This window comes from Trichoderma reesei (assembly GCF_000167675.1).
Source record: "Trichoderma reesei QM6a unplaced genomic scaffold TRIREscaffold_2, whole genome shotgun sequence".
Taxonomy (NCBI): Eukaryota; Fungi; Ascomycota; class Sordariomycetes; order Hypocreales; family Hypocreaceae; genus Trichoderma; species Trichoderma reesei.
In genome coordinates, this window is record NW_006711149.1 from 361111 (window position 1) to 381141 (window position 20031).

Below are 20031 nucleotides of genomic sequence, written 5' to 3' on the forward strand. Positions count from 1 at the left end.
ACAGTCAACAGGTGGGAGATCTGCCAAGCACGAGCTGAGCTGGGCAAGGCTTGGTGCTTCAACCCATTGCCAATGCCATTCCCGTTAAGGTGTGTACTACTACTATGCAATTTGTTCCGAGCATTGACAGACCCATCATCTTCTCTATCCATCGTCCGCCATCCGTACATACCTTAGACTCACCTTTGTGCACGGGCTGACCTCTAACGAGGACCTTTAAGTGCCATTACTTTTTCAAGGCATATCCTGGTTCTTGTGGTCCAAGCAAGCAAGCAAGCATCAGCAATGGCCCAGCTTAGACCAAATCGCCGTGTTCTTGCTCCAATCCCCAACCCCGCACATCTGACTCGCCAGGAGTTGCCAGAGCTCCAGCTCTTCCCTCAGTGGACAAGGCGGGCAAGCGGGATTCACGCCGCCCTACGACAAGATGCTTTGAAGGTTATGTCTCCATTCAGGGGTCTTTGAAATGCATTGGCAACGAAGAAGCGCCATCCGGCCTCCCAGCCAATCAGCTCACCAACATCCTCCACCGCATCATGCTGGCAAAACGGATCTTCCGTCTCGTGCCTCTTTGGACAAAGTCCATCAGCACAAGCGGCCTCGCAAACTGACGCTCAGTGGCTGTGCTTGCATTGTCGTTCGATCCACTGAACCCAATAAGAAACGGGGCTCAGGACTCTTGGCCGCCCGTGATACGATGCAATCGTCAGACGCGCATGCGACCCGGCATGCTTGCACCCTGAATTTCCAGCAGCTCCGATTCAGAGCTCCTCCTCACCCCTCTTTACCCCCCCTCAAGTCCTCTGTGGCCGTGACTTTCGTACCACTGAACACATCTCTTGACTACCAATCGTAGTTTCGGCTTCATCAGAGCAGCTCTGCTTTTCGTGTTCGATAGCTCTTTTGTTATCTGTCATCATCATTTACTTCCTCATTCTCCAGCGTTGCGGCATCACAGCGAGCCTCTATCCGCTGGTTTCTCAAAACACCAACCCCCCATTCGTCGGTAGTACCCGATTTCTTCGGGTTGCCCCGTATCACAAAGCCTTCCGCGATGGGTCTGCTTGATAGAGTCGAGGCCATCTTTGGAGGCGAAGGTGATGCTGAACGGCACTCTCACTCGCATTCGGGCTATCAGTGCGATGAGCTTCACCCAGAAGAACACGTTGCCAACAGATACCAGTCATTTGTAGCCCCTTCTACCGGCAACATCAAGTGGTTTGTCGATGGCTGCTCCTACTTCTGGGCCGTGTCTGAGGCTCTCCAACGTAAGACCCATCTGCCTTTCTTGCTGAAGCATTCCACTTAAGGGTATTTCCACTAACACTTGCCTGGCAGGGGCGGAGGAGAGCATCTATATTCTCGACTGGTGGTTGAGTCCTGAGCTCTACCTTCGGCGTCCACCATCTCGTAACGAGCAGTATCGTCTCGATGTCATGCTTCAAGCTGCCGCCGAGCGCGGAGTCAAGGTTCACATCATAGTGTACAAAGAGGTCGAGGCCGCTCTCACTCTTAACTCTGCGGTATGTCATTCAGACCCTCGTGTCCTCTACCGAAGTACTTGCAAAACGTGGACATGGCTCATTCGTGAGGTGTATAGCACACAAAGCATGCCCTCGAGAAGTTGCACCCCAACATCAGCGTCTTCCGGCATCCTGACCACGCGCCGGCTGGATACGACATTGCTTCGGAAATCGGCAACTCGTTCAAGAACTTGACAAACTTTGACCTGGCTACTGTATCAAAGGACACGCTCAAAGCAATCTACGGCGCGGCAGATGATGTTGTCCTCTACTGGGCTCATCATGAAAAGCTTCTTGTCGTCGACCGTAACCTCGTTTTCATGGGAGGCCTAGATATGTGTATGTTAAAACCTCTTCGTTCATTATTTCTGTCCTCAGGTATCAGTGTCGCTAACCACTTTGCTTAGGCTTTGGAAGATGGGATACCAACTGTGAGTAGCAGTGTAGTGATATAGGTGAAAGCTTTCAGCTAACGCAAGTATGAAGCCCATCCGATTGCAGATGCTCATCCTGGGAACGTGGACAACACCATCTTCCCCGGCCAGGATTACAACAACGCTCGGATTTTCGACTTTGCCGATGTTGGCAACTGGGAGCAGAATCAACGTGAGTCAGCCCTCCGTCTCTACAATCTCAAACCACAGGATGCTAATAGCATGTGCAGTGGATCGAACCAAGAGCTCGAGAATGGGCTGGTCAGACGTTGCCTTGTCTATGAACGGCCCCATTGTGTCCGACCTTGTCACCCACTTTGTCGATAGATGGTACGAGAGACTCACTCCAAGCTGATTTGCTTATTCAACTGACCGATACAAGGAACTTCATGTTTGACGCCAAGTATAACGAGAAGGACCCCGGAAAGTACGAAAGGCTCAGCCTGCCCGGAGGACACCGCTCGTCACGTCGACGATATGAGCAAGAAGGATATGAACAAGAGGATTACGATCGACGAGAAGATGGAGAGCGAGAGTACGAACAGGATAGGGGCAGCCGCGGCATGTTCAGTCGCTTTACTGAACATATCACTGAGGAGATGGGACACCTGGGCATATCAGAGCGGCACCGATCCCATCGTGACGAACGATACGACGACGAGCGGTACGATGGCGAACGGTACGATGGCGAGCGCTCCTACGGCCGGCGCAGTGAGAGGGAAGCTACGCGCATCCAGCTTACCCGAAGGTATGTAGTAGCGATCTAACTAACAACTACATATACAGGGCAGCTTTGCTAAACTTGAGTCCAGCTGCTGCCCATGGTCATCCGGCCATCCCACGGAGCATTCTATTGCAAATGCATATGTTGGCGCCATCACGAATGCGAAGCATTTTGTCTACATTGAGAATCAGGTACGCAGCCCTGTTCAGCAAGGGAACTTGACCCCAACGATGCCGGGCATGTGCTGACCTATCTATCACAAAAAGTTCTTCATCACGGCGACAAGTGACGAGCAGCGCCCCGTTTCCAACAAGATTGGCGCTGCCATAGTTGACCGCATCGTTCGAGCCTACGAGGAGGGCCAGCCGTTCAAGGTGTGGGTGGTGATGCCCTCTGTCCCAGCTTTCGCTGGAGATCTGAAGTCCAAGGAAGCCCTCGGGACCCGAGCCATCATGGAGTTCCAATACAACTCCATCAGCAGAGGCGGACACAGCATCATCCAGAAGCTTGTCGCTGCAGGCATTGAAAACCCGAGGGAGTACATTGGCTTCTACAACCTTCGGAACTATGACCGTATCAACACATCCGGCACCATGCAACAGGCGGAATACCGCTCTGGCGTATCGTACGAAGACGCGCGAAGATATCACGACGATTACGTCAATGAGGAGCGCTACGGCGGTGATGATGGCGACTCTTACAACTACGACAGATATCAACGCCAAGCCCGATCAGTCCAGGACGACACTCTGGATACGGTGAGTTCCGCCTACATGAAGGACGGGCCCAATATCGCCGACATCCCCTGGGACGGCGCACCCGAAGACGAGTTCAACGCCTTTGTGAGCGAGCAGCTCTACATCCATTCGAAGCTCCTCATTGCCGATGACCGCGTCGTCATCTGCGGCTCCGCCAACCTGAACGATCGCTCACAGTTGGGAACCCACGATTCTGAAATTGCTGTGGTGATTGAGGGCCCTCGCAACCTTGAGTCTTACATGAACGGCGAGCAGTACGCGGCCAGCGAATTCGCCGCCTCTCTGCGAAGGCAAATCTTCCGCAAGCACCTCGGCCTGCTGCCCGACCAACGATGGGACCGACCCGACCAGAACTGGCTGCCGGTGACTGACGCACCCAACGACTACGACTGGGGCTCGTCCGCCGATCGGCTTGTAGAGGACCCCCTGAGCCCAGACTTTTTGAGTCTCTGGGAGGATACGGCCAGCACCAACACCGAAGTGTTCAGCCGAGCATTCCACCCCGTCCCCGACGACCACGTGCGCACCTGGGACGACTACGAGGAGTTCTTCTCAAAGCACTTCATCATCCCCAGCGCCAAGGGAGACGACAAGAAATCCGACGACGGAAACGACGACAACAAGGTCCCGTACGGTCACGCTGTCCGCGAAGAATTCCCCGGCGGTGTGCAGGAGCTCAAGGAGTGGCTGAGCCGGATTCGCGGCACCCTCATCAACATGCCTCTCCAGTTCCTGATTGAGGTTGAGGATATTGCCAAGGAGGGCTTGACCCTGAACGGACTGACGGATGAACTGTACACGTAGGCTCAAGTAGCGAGTGAATGGCATCACTTGGTCACTGGCTAGGTTCCGTCAACATGGCATTTGATGGCTGCGTGGGATATCTCATGACCTATTTACATTACAAAGGTAGTAACGACAAAATTCTAAGCAAAAAGCCATTAGTTGAACAATGATACTCGTATGCATAGGTTGTATACAAGAGCAATTGTAGTAGGCAATTCGTCCAAAGAACCACCAGAAGGTATGCTCGGGGACAAATAGGTGGGAGGAAGAAGAATAAAAGAGGGCTTGCATGATCCCCAGCCATCAGAGAGAGGCGCGGGCAGGAATTGGGTGTCTCTCGTTGGCGCAGTCTTCATTCCAGCTGCCGTCCGCGCATCAAGGGGCATTATACCACTCTACCGTTCTCTCTCCAGAAAGCAGAAAGCCGCCTCATGGTACCATACTCTGGGAGTAGGTTATCTCTTTACGCCCGATCCCTCAAAGCTCCTGTATACCTCCGCTCCTCTTAAGGTAGACCTTTTTGCCAGTCCCGTGTTGCTCCCCTATCCCTTCCAATAACTCCATTCAAGTAAACATCGGGGTAGAAACCCACATCGCTAGGCTCTCCGTATGGTGTACAATCAGTCGGCCTTGGTGTTGCCGTTAGATCCACCAAGGAACCCGTCCTTGAAATCTCTAATGCTGATGGAATCCTCGAGCCGGAAGTGGCCGCGTCCACGGCGAGAGCGGCCACGCAGCCAGGAGAAGGCTCCAAAGGCGATGCCAACGATGCAGCCCAGGGTCAGGTAGGGGTGCTCGGTGAAGGAGACGCGGATGTCGAAAAAGATCTTCTCGAAAGAGGAAATGGTGAGCTTGGGCTTGAGGGCCTGCGGGGTGTAGACGACCTTGTCGAGCGTCTCCAGGATGGACGTGCGGCTGACGAGGATGTAGTTGCCCGTCACGGTGCTGTCCCAGTACTTGCGGCTCTGTTCAAATGTTTTTGTTAGTCGTTCATGTTCGAAACGCAAAGCAATATTGTAGAGGGAGGACAAATGGGGGTGAGCTTGAGGCTTACATCTTGGTCGTTGATAATGACTCTTTCTCCGTCCTTAACATCAATGCCATACGTGGTTCGAATCCAGCGCTGCCACGCTACGCCATCAACCCACGCAAAGGCCACTTCTCTCCGTCCGGAATTGTTCATGTCAATATGGATCGCCTTGGCGGCCCGCAGGGCGCGCTCATCGTCTCGGTCCTCAGCTTCCTCGATCCTCATTTGCTTCGCGTCTCGCAGCTTCTTCCGCTCCAACTGGAACTCTTGGATTTGCCTGTCCATCCACTCGTTGGCTGCGCTCTTCATCTCCCGAAGAGCACTCTGGAAGGATTCCTGGTCTTCTCGATTCAGGACGCCGAGCACAACAATTTTGTTGTCCATGATCTGGCGGGCGTTGGTAACCAACAGTTCGGGGACAAGGGGAAGCCAAACCGACCTCATCCAGTCCAGAACTTGGTGGGTATCTCTCATCGCGTTAGGGGTGAGGGGAGGGTAGTACGTAGGGCGACCCTCCCTCGAAACCATGAATCTGGGCCATGTCGTGATCTTGAAGCGCTCGTACATGGCCGGATCCTTAGTCTTAACCAGTTTGGCATGTCCGATGAGACTCAGGGGCAGCCTCTCGAGGGCATTGAAGTCCTCCGATGTGGTGGCGTGGTCGTAAAAGTAGACAAAGATGACGTCTTCCTTCTGCTCGAGAGCCTTGAATGCTGCCAAGTCCACGTCAGGCACTCCGCTAGCGAGGTCGACGGCGTTTTCGGCATATTTGATAAAGTCGCCCAGGCCTCGGAGCCCCTCGTACTCTGAGCGCTCTCCACCCTTGAAGAACAGGATAGTGGGAAACGCCCGCGCACCAACGTCTTTGCACAATCGCGACTCCTTGTCACAGTTGACCTCTCCAATGTTGAGCTTGCCCTTCATGTTCTTCGCCAGCTGCTCCCAGGTAGGCGCCATGTCTTGGCAATGGGGGCACCACGGCGCGTAAAACTTGATGAACCAGGGATCCTGAGTCATAGTCACCAGGCGCTGGAAGTTTTCGGCCGTCAAGGAAACTGACACTCCGTCTTCGTTCGGCGTGGCAACCGGCTTCTTGGGCTTCTTCTCCTCGGTTGCGCTCCTCGATGCTGTCTCGGGCTCAGATTTGGGGCGCTCTTTGTCGCCCGGTTGGGGCAATGCGAGAGACTTGGGCCGAGATCCAGGCTTCGACTTCTCCAAAGCTTCTTCGATGAGATCAGAAAGGAAGGTGATGTTCTGGCCACCCGTTACGGCCTTGACCTCTTTGCCGTTCTCGTATAGAACCGTAGTGGGGTATAGCTTGACGCCATTCTCAACGCAAAGGTCGCTGTAGGCGATACAGTTCACGGCAGCAAACTTGAAGTCGTAGAAGTCGGTGAAGCTCGTGTCGCCAGCTCCTTCTGGCTTGGATGTGTAGTAGAATTCGTAGGTTGTCTGGAAGGTCGGGGCGTAGCTGATACAATGGTGGCAGTATGGACTAGACAGCGGCTACGCGTCAGCTTGAATCAGACGGGGAGTGGTGTGATATGGCTGAAGGGCTTAGTACCTGTAGTGCTTCACAAGAAGCCACTTGGTTTTGCTTGCCTCCTTTTCGAAGTTGTCTGGCGTTAGTTCTGTCAAGGGAGGCACCATGACGGAATCGAAGTATGTGGGCGCGGGGACGTTGTCAGCTTCATCATCTGCCAGTGCTGGAGATGACAGAAGGCCAAAGGCGGCCAGGCCAGAGAAGAAGGATGTTAGCCGCATGGCGGGCTGGTGGTGAATGATCTTGAAGGCGCTCGATGCTGGTGGGCAGGGCCGAGCCAAGGAGTGCGAATTATAACCAAGAGCGGCGGTTGCGACGCAATCCCGAACAGCTTCGCGAGCTAATCAAGATGCTGAAGGAGTAGAAGAGGAAGCGCTGCTTCGTGTCTGACGGCCAATGACTGGAATTCAGGTACGGCAAGGGTAACGACTCGAGGATCAGAGCAGGGCAGCTGGAGCCATTCGCGAGACTGGACGCTGTCTGTCGATGCTGGCGGTGACAGAGCAGCCCAAGCGATGCCCCGAAAGCGCGAGAATCGGCGACTGGGACCAGGTGGCAGCAGTAGCAGTTACATATGCTACTACTACTACTACTCGTTGCTCCGTGTTCCGTCGTCGTTGAAGATGTATGTAGATAAAGGGAGATTGGAGACACGGAGATGAAACGAAGTGGTTCGCCACACTGAGGCGAGTAGTGTGGCTTGAGAGGGGGCGCTGATTGGCCGACGCCGTTGCCTGGTAAGGAAGTTGGGAAGGTACTCCTCGGTGCTGTACGCCATGCACGTACATGCGGCTTCTCATTACCTACAGGTAGAAGGAGCAAGAGGAGATTGGATGGAAATTGCAACAACAGTTGACCAGAGCTTAACGTCTTCTCCTTCTCTGTTCTTTCCAGCTTCATGAACAGCAACTTCTTTATCCGCAAACTTCGATCGATTGCCTTTCTACCTTGTCCAAGAATCAAAGGCCCAGTAAGCCACTGTCGGAACCTGCAGGCTTACCCTAGGATCATGGACTGCTCTCGGAAGCGGAACCTGGACGATGAGGAAGAGGGGGACTTTAGGGTCCTCTCATCGCTATCACGTCCCATCAGTCCTCCGCGCAAGAGGATACGCCAGGGGCAATTCCATAAGTCGCCATGGCAGCTCACTCGGATTCGGGACCTGCCAGAAGAATTGAACAGAGATACTGTTAGGCTTCGGGATATCCTAGACGACCCTCTGATCACCGAGTGTTGGCAGTTTAATTTCCTTCATGATATTCCCTTTGTGTTGAGTGCTTTTGATGACATGGTGAGGAATAGAGTCCAGTTACACGTGGTCCACGGATTCTGGAAGAAGGATGACGAGAGCCGTATTGTCCTTTCGGTAAGTGGCCCTTGAACCATTCCCTCCTCAATCGCCGATGTACATAAGCAGACGTAGTAGCCCCCTTCTTCGCTCTACTCTCATCAACTCCCATTAACCCTTTAACTTCTACACACATGGGACTGACAATGGGCATCTTTCAACTGTTACGCACTGTAGGACCAGGCAGCTCAGTTTCACAATGTTCATCTACACTGCGCGCCGATGCCAGAGATGTTTGGCACACATCACTCCAAGATGATGGTCATCTTTCGCTCTGACGACACCGCGCAAGTCGTCATTCATACTGCGAATATGATACCCAAAGACTGGACCAACATGACCAATGCCGTGTGGAGATCCCCGAGGCTACCCCGGCTGGGGGAGCAGGATACCCTGTTCCAGCAAGGGCAGCAGCTTCCTGTCGGTAGCGGCACGAGGTTCAAGGTGGACTTGCTGGAATACTTGAGGCAGTATGAGCTCTACCGACCTACTTGCAAGCAACTGGTAGATCGCCTTGTCAACTTCGACTTCTCAAGCATCCGGGCGGCCTTCATCGCTAGTGTTCCGGGCAGGCACAGCTTTCGTGATGCGAGCAGGCCTGCCTGGGGCTGGGCCGCGGTGCAGAGATGCTTACGATGTGTGCCGGTCGAGCGCGGACAGTCGCAAATCGTGGTTCAGATATCTTCGATTGCGACCCTTGGCGCCAAGGATGATTGGCTGCAAAGGACATTATTCGACTCGCTTGCCACATCCCTGACGCCTAACACGGGGAGACCGGGCTTCAAGGTCGTCTTCCCCACTGTAGACGAGATCCGAAACTCAATCGATGGATACGCTTCAGGGCGTTCGATTCACACCAAGATCCAATCGCCGCAGCAGATTCGGCAGCTGGGATATCTCAGGCCAATCCTACACCACTGGGCCAACGATAGTGCAGGCGGAGCAAGTAAGTCTCGGTCGTCACAGTCGTCATCCTGTCTCCTGTCTCCTATGCCCTGAAGCAACTCAACTTCCTCGAGGTGATACGAGGACGGTGGTCATGACCATGAGAAAAGTAACCCATCTCCGAGTGAGTTGATACGTGGACTAACACATTGGATAGAGCTTCCTGGGGAACCGTCAATTAGCGGTGATAGCGGGCGAGACCGAGCGGCCCCGCACATCAAGACGTACATACGCTTCAACGAGAGCAACACCATTGACTGGGCCATGCTGACGTCGGCCAACATGTCAAAGCAAGCGTGGGGCGAGGCGCTGAGTTCCACCACGGGAAATATACGAATCGCATCATGGGAGGTTGGTGTGCTGGTGTGGCCGGGGCTGCTCTGTGAAGACGGGGCCATGGTGAGCTCGTTCCAGTCGGATACTCCAGGCGCAGCGCCAGCCATAGAAGGGCAGAGATCCGTTATTGGTCTTCGGATGCCGTATAGCATGCCGCTGCAAGCGTACGGCAAGGACGAGGTGCCCTGGGTGGCGACTGCAGCCCACTCGGAGCCCGACTGTAAAGGCTGTATGTGGATGTACCCGACTGGCGACAGTGCCTAGGTGTATGATGGCAGGCATGGGAGGCTCCAGGGGCAGAGCGCAAAGGAATACTGCAGGTGAACGGGAGAGATTCGAAGCTTGGCGGTGGTGTAAGAAGTCGCTGGGTGCATGAACAGCGATACTAGTGCGCCGGGACGCAGCGGTGGGTGGCAGTCTAGGCATGAATACTGGTGCGGGTGCGGCGCATACACAGAATTGCTCTCTGCCCTTTCGTGAACAATGTAGGCCCTCTCATGTCACTGCGAGCAGAGGCGCCAGGACACACCTTTGACTAGCAGCCGACAGGTGGTTGTGTTCCTTGAGCTGAGCTTTACCGCACAGAGCTAGTGATGAGATGGGCACATGGACAGAGTACCTTATGTTGATGTGCGGACAGGGGTTGCTGCTACGTACATGTACGACGCAGGTCTCTGTAACATGGATCAGTCCGTATCGACCACATCTAGTTGCAATGTGTGTGCCAGATGTAGCCGACAGGGCGCCTGGCTAAATCCAAGGTCAAGACAGGCTGGTGGTTGTTTAGTGCGAGTCCTCTGTGGTCTATAAGGTACTACACAGCTACCTTCTCCAGGCAGAGGACGAAATTGACATCATCCTCAACACGCCCTTTTGTCGTTTGGATAGTGCTATGAGTCGTTCCATGTAAGTCCATGTCTTTGTACGTAAGTGACTGGGAGGCACGTTGCTGCCAGCGAGCCGTGTGGATTCTGACGCAGGCCTGCCCAGCCCGAAGTCGCTCGTCCCTTCACTCGCGCTGCCCTTCTCCATCCTTTACCTGTGTACAGTATGGACTGCTAGTACCCGAGAAGCAAACTTGGGGTCGGTTACCGTTTTGGAGCAGTTGGAGATGGCGGAGGAGGTGTGATAGGCCACAGCCATCAGTGGTGGCCAGGGGCTATACCGAAGCTACGATATACTCGTAGGCGGGGGGACACCCCTCGTGATCATTCGGCGCATATAAACCGGCATAATTTTATACGCGGACGACAGTGGTACTGCGAAGGATAGGTAGATTTAGGCTTGATTTTGCAGTCACTAATAGTCAATGATGATGCTCGTACTCTGGAAACAAGGTACCTTTGACTCAAGTTGCAAGTATCGAGCTTTCACTGACAAACGGTGGCAGCAGCGGCGGCACCTCCGCTAAGCTGGGCCAACTTGGGAAAACAGGGGTGGCTCAAGGCCAGGTGGGAGAGTCGGAGTCATCATCGACGGGTCGTCCTTGGCGTGCGCGCGGGATGATGGATGGCCTTATTTCCCCTTGATCTTCTGGTCCTTTTTTCTCTTTCGATTCAGCCGCTCGGCGTAAACGAGGCAAAGCAGCCTGGTTTCAAGGGCATGTAGAAGTAATACTTGCCAGGAGGTTGATCCTGATTGCGAGATAGTATGGCGTCGATCGAGCACGCAAGCTGCATGACTTTTGACGGCTTGATGGCTTGATGCTAGCCCAAAAGAAACCTGGCTCTGAATTACCCGTAATACCCAATACCAAGTAAGTGTAAGGTATACCTAGGTAGGTGGTGTTAGACATGTCCATCAGATTGTGCTTCGTAGCGCAAGTTTGAACGTTGTGCGGCTTCATGAGGACACCCTCAGGCTTTTTTTTTTTTTTTTTACCTGTCATTGAGTGAAGGGTGCTCTGTACATCCACCTACATCTACGAGCACAGCAAGGGAAAGGTTTCAGGTACTGCAGCATCTTAGATTCCGCTCTGATCGGTGGCGTTTGCGGCGGACAGAATCGCGGAGAGGTTACGAAATGTGTACGACCTGATCGGAGCAAGGAATACCTACCTAGGTATGTTAGGTATGTTATAATCAAAGTACCTACCTCTAGGTACGTGATCTGTGTTGATACTGGACAGTACCTACCTAGATTGTATGTAGCCCCATGATAAAAGCAGCGGTACCGGACAAACACTGACACATCGCTGCGTCGCTCCTTCTGCCTGCCACATGTGGTAGCGCTACCTACCTTACTTTGTCGCATCACGGCGATGCTACCCGAGAGGGTCGTACTTGTGTTATGGAGTGCCTTAGTCGGATGGAGTTGAAGCAAGGTACCTCCTCCCGGTCGGGCTAGTACCTCCATTAGTCTGCCTTCTTTATGCCGTCAAGAGCTGTCCGAACATGGCACCTAGTACCGATGCGACGTAGTCCGAGTATACTAGCGATCGTGCTCATCTTCATCTACATCTTTAGCCCGTACAAGTAGCCGCAGCCAAGGTGAACTCGTTTTTCTCCCCAGCTTCTCCCTCTTCCTCCCCTTTGGCTTGTTATCAAGACCGTCTCCGGCCGTCAAGCCTCGTCCGACAGCTCTCCCAGACGCTTCGAACCATCGTCTCCCGTCTCTCTACCGTGACCCTTGCTGCCAGCTCTGTCGCACGCAAAATTCAGAGGGTGGACCCTCCCGAAAAGCTGGTGGCTTTTCTTTTCCTTCCGTGACTCTTTCGAATTCGTTTGGTTGATTCATTCAACATCAAGCCTCGACGACGACGGTTCCTCTCCGAAGTCTGCCTGAATAGATTGCGGTGCTATCTTTGCGACACCTTTTTGATAGTATCCCCAGTCGCACCATCTACGGCTGTTGCTGAGGTCGAGGGGAGGACCGACCTGAACATCTCGAGCAGGAAGAACAAGCGACACAGAGAGAGAGAGCGAGAGCTGTCATATCACCCAGGAGGGCCAACTGGTCAAGCCAAGTGGGTAGATGGTGGATTCCCGCCGGCTGCTTGAACGTCGACACTCGACTACCACGAACTTCCCGAACGTCCTCCTCCTCCTTCTCTTCCTCTGAAGGTAGGACTATATCACCATGAGTCCTGCGGCCAGTGGCATTCCCGGGCCCTCTGGCCACGATCACCCGGCCTTCCCGTCGTCGTTCCGTTCTGCATCTCCTCTTGCCGGACAGGTTCTGGCTCAAGATATTGCAGAATGTACCGACGACGACTTCGATCCCGCCGACGACCAAATCGACGGCGAACATAGCCACCACTTCATGTATCGCCGGCCCAGCGGCGTGGCCTACGGCGCAGCGCGGCCTGCCTTCAACCCGAACGGCCTGGACGAGCCCATCTTGACACCATTAGAGCGCAAGCAATCTCGCGATGCCGAGCGCAGCCTCCTGCGGGACAACCACGTCCTGCCGCCGAAACATAACAACAAGAGCCAGTCGATTCCCGCTCGAATCTACCGAAAGATTTTCAGCACCAAGGTCCCCGTCGAGGAATATGAGGGGGAGTCAGAGGACGACTCGCCGCTACTCTCCCGCGATGACGACCTCGACTATGGCACACGATCCCGCCGACAGAGACCCGTCCCTGAGGGCGAAGAGGATGTGGACGAGCAGTGGGAGGAGGCCATCACGACGGGGCGCATTCGCACGACGTGGCAGCGCGAGGCCAAGACGGTTCTGTCCTACTGCGGGCCCCTGATTGTCACCTTTTTCCTCCAATACTCCATCAATGTGGCCGGCATCTTTGCGGTTGGTCGTATCGGAACCATAGAGCTGGGAGCTATATCATGTAAGTCAGCAGTCATACCCAAATACTACGCAAAATATGCAGCCACCCAAAGAGGGAAAACGAAACTGACTCGTCGATGTCGTGTACAGTGGCCAACATGTCGCAAGCCATCTCCTGCTTGGCCCCCTTCCAGGGCTTGGCGACGAGTCTGGACACCCTCTGTGCCCAGGCTTACGGATCTGGCCACAAGCATCTGGTCGGCTTGCAGTGCCAGCGCATGGCGTGCTTCCTCCTGACCCTCTCGGTGCCCGTCATCCTGCTATGGCTATTCGGAGCCGAGCCGATCCTACAGCGCATGGTGCCCGACCCGGAGTCTGCTCGCCTTGCTGCCCTCTACCTCCGCGTCATGATCTTTGCCATCCCCGGCGTCATCTTGTTTGAGTGTGGCAAGCGCTTCACGCAATCGCAGGGCCTCTTCCAGGCCACGACATACGTTCTCCTGTTCGCCGCCCCCTTCAACGTCTTCCTCACCTGGTTGCTCGTCTGGAAGCTGGAGTACGGCTTCATTGGTGCGCCCATTGCCGTGGCGATTACGGAGAATATCCTGCCGGTTCTCCTCTTTTGCTATGTCCGCTTCGTCAATGGCCGCGAATGCTGGGGCGGCTTCAGCAAGCGAGCGCTCAGCAACTGGTGGGTCATGATCCGGCTGGCGCTGCCGGGTATGATAATGGTCGAAGCCGAGTGGCTCGCTTTCGAGATCCTGACTCTCCTGGCCAGCCGCTTCGGGTCCGATTACCTCGCGGCCCAGAGCGTCGTCTCGACGATTGCATCCATCTCGTACCAGATTCCCTTCCCCATGTCCATTGCCGCGTCGACGCGCGTGGCCAACCTGATTGGCGCTGGCCTGGTCGACGCAGCCAGAGTAACTGGCAAAGTGGTATGTGCTGTTCCTATCTTAAGACGAAGCGACGCGAAGTTCACCTCACTGACGTTTTGCCCAGACTTTTGTGACGCACTGTATCCTTGGACTGCTCAACTTTGCGCTCTACAGCGGTCTTCGATACCACCTGCCGCTGCTCTTCACAGACGACGAGACGGTGATTTCCATTGTGGCCAGCATTCTGCCGGTTGTCGCCGTCATGCAGGTTTTTGACTGCCTGAGTGCCGGCGCGCACGGATTGCTGCGCGGTATCGGCAAACAGAGCATCGGCGGGCCGGTCAATCTTATCTCGTACTATGCCGTCTCGCTGCCCATTTCGCTGGCGCTGGCCTTTGGAGCCAACTGGAAGTTGCAGGGCCTGTGGGCTGGTGTCAGCGTGGGACTGTTCTTGTACGTCGAACCCTCTTCTTCTACCCGTGATGCAACGCGGTTTTGCGGTACTCTAACCTATTCATGATGGTTACAGGGTCTCATCGATTGAATATACTTATCTGCTCAAGACAGACTGGCACCAAGCAGCTCGAGAGGCTGCCGCCAGAAACGCAGCGGGCTAGAAGCCGCGCGACTGCGTACGTTTACTTATACCAGGCCCTCTTACCCAAGTCAACGCATTGTCCAGCATGATATCCATATGCCGTGGATCAAGGAACAGCACCACATTAGCCGCCTTGACGACTCGCAAGCGGCAGAGTTGTGATGTCCTGAGCGAGGAGAGTTTCTGCATCACCATTCACAGGGACTGGGAAGCGGCGGAAAGACGCCTTTCCAGGAATGAGGCGATGGGCACCGGCAGTGGACAGGTCTTGTTTGGATAAAGCGGTTCTGGATAAAAGGGCAACACAGCGTCGCTTCATGTTTATCTCATATATGCACATCGCATAGTGAAGTACAAAAGATAATATTGAGAACATTAATGACCTTTCACTGTTTGAGCTTTCATGGTATTACTTATTCTCCTATAGCTGGGTAGCTAGCTGGGCGGCTACCTGTATGGCGTTTTTTACCCCTTTGCAATCCGCCAGTCACTAGGAGCAACCCTTCCTTCGATTCAAGTTCTTTTTGACTTCATTTCTCTTTTCCTATTTCTTGTGTCTTAGCTGCCGTATTCCAGACCCATATACACCATTGAGCCGCCCCTTTGAAGTAAGGTACCATGAAAAAAATTGTTGGAAATCCAGTGAGAGCAGCTCCCTTTTTCGTTCCAATGAACCACGGCGCAAATAGAGTATACATGACACACATTAGACAAGACCATCGAGTCAATATTCTTTGACCTCACAACCATATCAGCCCTGGGGCTTGTTAAAAGCACTTTGATCCCCCTTTTCAGCTGAGCATGGAATGTGTTCGGATGGCTTTGGGGCCGTGTTCACTGTTTGGTAAGAGAGAGGTTAGCAACCTTGCCTCAAGCCGCAACAATCATGGGGGAAAATAACTTACTTGTAATCCACTCTGCTCAGGCTCATTGACTTTTGGGCCTCAATCGCCTGAGCGTCCATGTTGGAGTGCAGGCAAAAGGCTATCCTGGCGGCCACCTGGGCGCCGAGGAACATGGCCTCCTCGAAGCCGTTCTTGCTCCACTCGCTCAGGTACGTCGGCAGCGCAATCGTGCGGATGCTGGTGGGCGTCTGGCTGTGGAAGTGGTGGCCGCTCGCGGGGCCCGCGGCCTCGGAGCCGACCATGGGCGTCGACCCCGTGGCGACCTGGATCGTGTCACGGCCGGGGACGCCCAGGGTGCTGGCCGTCGTGGCCGCCTGCAGCAGCGGGTTGACGCCGCTGCTGGCGAGCTGGTGCGGCGCGCCGCTGAAGGAGCCGACGGGCGTCTGCGAGCCGGTGCCCGCGGGCGTCGCCACGTTGGACGGCAGCTCCGACGTGAACATGGTGGCCGTCGACGGCGAGATGAGGTGCCGCGCGTTGAGCGTCTGCAGGATGTTGTCCTTGAGCCCGCGCAGCCGCGACCCGTTGCCGACGAAGACGAGGTTGTCCCAGCACGCCGGCCGCATGTACATGTCCTCGACGCCCTGGATCGTGCGGTAGATGGTGCTGACGATGCGGTCGATTTCGTCGCGGTCCGCAAACAGGAACCGCTCCAGGCCGACTTCGATCTCGCGCCGGATTCGCTTGGGCCTGAGCTCAGGAGGCTCGCCATTGTTGGCGTTGGCATTGGCATTGGCATTAGTATCGGCATTGGCGTCGGTGTTTACCTTTGCGTCGGCGTCTGCGTTGACATCGGTATCGGCAGCCTTGCCTTGCTCACCGTTGACGGCGTCGGCAGCTGGCTTGGACTCCGTGACCATCTCGATGTCATCGCCATCGGGCTTTGGCTCCTCGGGTTTTGACACCTCAGGCTTTGATTCCTCGGGCTTTGATTCCTCGGGCTTTGATTCCTCGGGCTTTGGTTCCTCGGGCTTCGGTTCCTCAGTCTTGATAACGGGTGTCTCGGTCTCTGTGCCGGTCGTTACAGGGGCAGGCGCCTTAGATTCTTCTTCTGCCTGTGTTTCTTGTGCTGCCGGCTCCGGTGCTGATTCAGCTGTTGGTTCAACTGCCTTTTCTGCTGCTGGTTCATCTGCCTTTTCGGTTGCTGGTTCTGCCGCCTGTTCTGCTGCCTTTTCTGCTTCTGGTTCTGCTGCCGGTTCTGCTGCCGGTTCTGCTGCCTTTTCTGTGGCGACAACCTCCTCGACAGCGCTACCCTCGGCATTCTGCGCGGGCGCGGGTACTGGCGCCGGCACCTCCTTGGAGACTTCCTCCATGACAATCTCTTCGTAGGAGAACGTGTTGCGCACCTTCTTGGAGTTGGGCTGCCGCAGGGGCCGCGCTTGAGCTGCCGCGTCGCCGTCCTTGTCCTTGTTTGACTTGCGCCCAGGCTTGCCCTTTTCCTTTTCCTTTTCCTTCTTGGCAAGGAACTCCTTGGTCTGGCCGCTGGTGACGATGCTCGCGACGTCCAGCACACCATCCTCGTCAACGTTGGTGTCGAGGCCATCATTGTCCTCCATGATGACGTCCTCGTCTACTGCCGGCTCGTCAGTCGTCGGCGCAGGCTGAGCGGCTGCCTCCGCGGCGGCTGCTACTGTTGAGTCGGCAGCGCCTGATCCTGGCGCGGCGCCTTCTTCTGCCGTCGCGCCGGGGGCTGCTGCTGTTGAGCGTGGCTGAGACTGCGGTGCGTTGGATGACGACTCGACGGGGAGATCCATGAGTTCCTTCTTGGTCGGAGCATAGGGCAGCACCTCGCAGATGCCGCTCTTCTTCAGCTGTTCTGCCATGTCGTAGTTAAAGCCCTGCCCCTCGAGCAGTTTCAGCAGCTTCCGCGTAAAGACCTCTCCGCCGCTGATGAACCGGTCGGGAAGCGGCCTACCGAGGTCCATGTGGTTGACGACGCGGCCGTCGTGGATGGCGGTGACGTCGACCTTTTCGTAGCCGATGTCAACGACGGTCATGTTGGGCCATTTGAGCCCGTACTGCGTGGCGATGCCGCTGTGTATCAGGCAGAGCGCGGGCGTCTTTGTCTTTTCGAAGATGTAGCGGGCAATGGTCTCGCAGTCGGGGCGCGTCCACTGGGGGGATGCCATGAGCATGATGGGGGTGTTGTGGTATGTGGTGGTGAGGAGGCCGTGGACGTGGTCGAGGAAGGCGAGGAAGGCGTCCATCTGGACGATGCGGCCGCCTGTGCATATATGTTAGCCAATGACTCTATCCATAGAGATTCTTGTTTGATCTCTCCTAATTCATCGTATGAATTCGACATACCCTCAATTGGCCACACGGCGCCCTTGTCCTCGTCGACATCCTCCACCCACTCCTCGTGCTCGACGCCGTCCGTCACCGTCGTCCGCTTGTACGTGTAATACGGCCGCCACTGCTCCGGCTCCTCCTCGTCCCGGAACATCCTCGTCGGGATACGGTGGGCCGGCGGCGACAGCTCGCCGCAGCCCAGCTGGGCCATGGTCGTCCTACTACCGGGGCAGATGATGAGGATCTGCTCCTCGCGCCATTTCCCCCCGCTGGCCATGGTGCTTGCGGGCGGACGATTGACGTGACTGCAGGTACAGATGGGGTTGGTGTTGCGATTGCGATTGCGGGTTCGTGTTTGGGTGTTGTTGTTGCTGGCAGCAGCAGTTGTTGTTGTTGTCGTATGGGTGTAGGTGCCGGGATTGTGAATAACACAGCAACTGCCCTGGAGGTGAGGATGGTGCCGCTGCCGCTGCTGCTGCTGCTGGAGATCGCGCTTCTAGTGGTCGATGCTGTAGCTGAGCGGAGAGCCCGTGCGAATTGCCGCTGCTGCGCCGGTGCCGGTCGTCCTGGTGGGAGTGGGATTCGTGAGCTGCTGCTGCTGCTGCTGCCGACGCGAGGGAGTCGAAAACGACGAGCCTCGAGATGCTCTTCGCGCGCGCAAACCGTAGCGGTGTGGCGCAGGCGTGGGTGTGGCGCACTCGCTGTCGTCCGGGTCTGTGGCGGTGCGACCTGTGCCTGGATAGAAGCGCCTTGAAGTCGGGGTTGGAGTGGGAGACTCGTCCGCGGCGGGAAGGGGAGTATGAAAGGTACTATTGTCAAGCCTCTGTTGACTGGCTTGATACTGTTGTTTTCGAGGAGTTCTGACGGTGGTGCTGCCCTGGTTGGCTTGCGGCCTGGAACTGCTGCCCATGCTGCTGATGTTGGTTTCACCACCATGTGGTTCGTTTCGCGACATTGTGATCTTTTCTTCTGTTCTTCTTTCTTTCTTCTTCTTCTTCTTCTTCTTCTTCTTCTTCTTCTTCTTCTTCTTCTTCTTCTTCTTCTTCTTCTTCTTCTTCTTCTTCTTCTTCTTCTTCTTCTTCTTCTTCTTCTTCTTCTTCTTCTTCTTCTTCTTCTTCTTCTTCCTCTCTCCTTTCTTCTGCTTGGCTGTGCTGCTTTGCGAACTAATGTGTTACTTCATTCGTATGGTTTCCTCAGGTCATCAGGGCATGGCTGGGAATGGCAATAGAGCGGTTGTAGAAGAACCAAGAAGTGAAAGAGCCAACTGCAAGAGATGAACCAAAACGTAGTGAGTGACGCGGGCAAGCGTGGAGAGGAGTGAGAGTGAAGTGTCCGTTTGCCAGGAAAAGAAGTGGTTCGGCAATGGTTCCTCTTTGAATGGTTCGACCAGTTTTTTGTTTTGCCAGCCACCAGCCGCCAGATGACTCGACCAGCTGCCATCATGTGTTGACAGCCAGCGACGGCTGCATACCTAACTCTCGCTGTTTCTACAGCTAAGGTACCTTATGCATTGCTTCACAGTTCCCTAAACATTGGGTGGGTGCCTACCAACCTACATGTACTTACACATGCATCACTTCGTAAGACATTGTCCATGTTGAGAGTTGCAGAGCCTTGAAAGGCAAGACAAGCCTTCCATTTCGCCTCAATTAGCATTAGTAAAAGAGATGAACTACGAATTCTGAACCACCACCAGAAGATTCCATCGCTGTGTCTGCAGTATATGTTCGCAGCTTCTGCTGCCTCATGCCTTGATCGTCCTCCCGTGGCGTCACGTAGTCATACATCCAAACTGGTTCCTCCAGTTGTCAAGTCTGCGCAATGCAACGTCCCCTCATCGCTCCATGCATCCACAAAAACGGTCCTCCGTATCTATGGTTCAAAAAGTGGCAGGATGAATCAAATAGGTTCGAGAGAAAAGAGGACAGGGAAAGGGAAAAAGGGAAAAGGTGCCCAAAAGTCTCCAAACGCCATTGTGTTTTTTTCCTCGTCAAAGGTAACCCAAGCAAGCACTTCATTTCTGGAAGCTGATAGCGCCGCCCATAGATCTCGATATGGGGAGTAGATATAAAAGAGCTTTATCCCAGTAAAGATCCGCACGCCAACTATTGCTAGAAATCCCAGGAACAGAAAGAAGAAAGAAAAAGTGAGATTGAGAAGAACTTCCGATGAAAGGCGCAACGGGGGGGTAAGTGATGATTTCGTGTG

At 54.8% G+C, this 20031-nt stretch overlaps 4 protein-coding genes across 4 annotated transcripts; 2 read left to right on the forward strand and 2 right to left on the reverse strand.

The window, feature by feature from the left end:
- Window positions 1-1054: 1054 nt before the first annotated feature.
- Window positions 1055-4243, forward strand: TRIREDRAFT_55631 (phospholipase; the record flags this gene model as incomplete). Its single annotated transcript, XM_006962023.1, has 8 exons — window positions 1055-1268; window positions 1339-1523; window positions 1601-1862; window positions 1931-1954; window positions 2010-2129; window positions 2188-2287; window positions 2749-2872; window positions 2948-4243. 8 exons carry the CDS (start codon window positions 1055-1057, stop codon window positions 4241-4243), a joined length of 2325 nt encoding a protein of 774 aa, XP_006962085.1.
- Window positions 4244-4573: 330 nt separating this feature from the next.
- TRIREDRAFT_44725 (thioredoxin protein) lies at window positions 4574-7365 on the reverse strand. Its single transcript, XM_006961964.1, has 3 exons — window positions 6820-7365; window positions 5229-6750; window positions 4574-5190 (listed from the first exon to the last, which is right to left on the reverse strand). Exons 1-3 carry the CDS (start codon window positions 7017-7019, stop codon window positions 4846-4848), a joined length of 2067 nt encoding a protein of 688 aa, XP_006962026.1. The 5' UTR covers window positions 7020-7365; the 3' UTR covers window positions 4574-4845.
- Window positions 7366-7807: 442 nt separating this feature from the next.
- Window positions 7808-14551, forward strand: TRIREDRAFT_74635 (uncharacterized protein; the record flags this gene model as incomplete). The annotated part of the gene is made up of 7 exons (XM_006962024.1): window positions 7808-8164; window positions 8324-9092; window positions 9249-9498; window positions 10418-10510; window positions 12511-13214; window positions 13304-14091; window positions 14156-14551. 7 exons carry the CDS (start codon window positions 7808-7810, stop codon window positions 14549-14551), a joined length of 3357 nt encoding a protein of 1118 aa, XP_006962086.1.
- An 869-nt stretch (window positions 14552-15420) lies between these two features.
- On the reverse strand, window positions 15421-18733 carry TRIREDRAFT_55381 (uncharacterized protein; the record flags this gene model as incomplete). The annotated part of the gene is made up of 7 exons (XM_006962237.1): window positions 15421-15466; window positions 15535-16235; window positions 16389-16664; window positions 16836-17081; window positions 17163-17755; window positions 17839-18128; window positions 18453-18733. The coding sequence occupies 7 exons, from the start codon at window positions 18731-18733 to the stop codon at window positions 15421-15423; spliced, it is 2433 nt and encodes an 810-aa protein (XP_006962299.1).
- Between the last annotated feature and the right edge of the window lie 1298 nt (window positions 18734-20031).

What these genes read in the sequence shown, in the direction of transcription:
- TRIREDRAFT_44725 (XM_006961964.1), bottom strand. Translation starts at nt 7,019, where the DNA reads ATGCGGCTAACATCCTTCTTCTCTGGCCTGGCCGCCTTTGGCCTTCTG. An exon ending in CTTCTTGTGAAGCACTACAG is followed by an intron (nt 6,751 to 6,819) that starts GTACTAAGCCCT and finishes GCCGCTGTCTAG; the next exon opens with TCCATACTGCCACCATTGTA. An exon ending in CCTCTACAATATTGCTTTGC is followed by an intron (nt 5,191 to 5,228) that starts GTTTCGAACATG and finishes ACATTTGAACAG; the next exon opens with AGCCGCAAGTACTGGGACAG.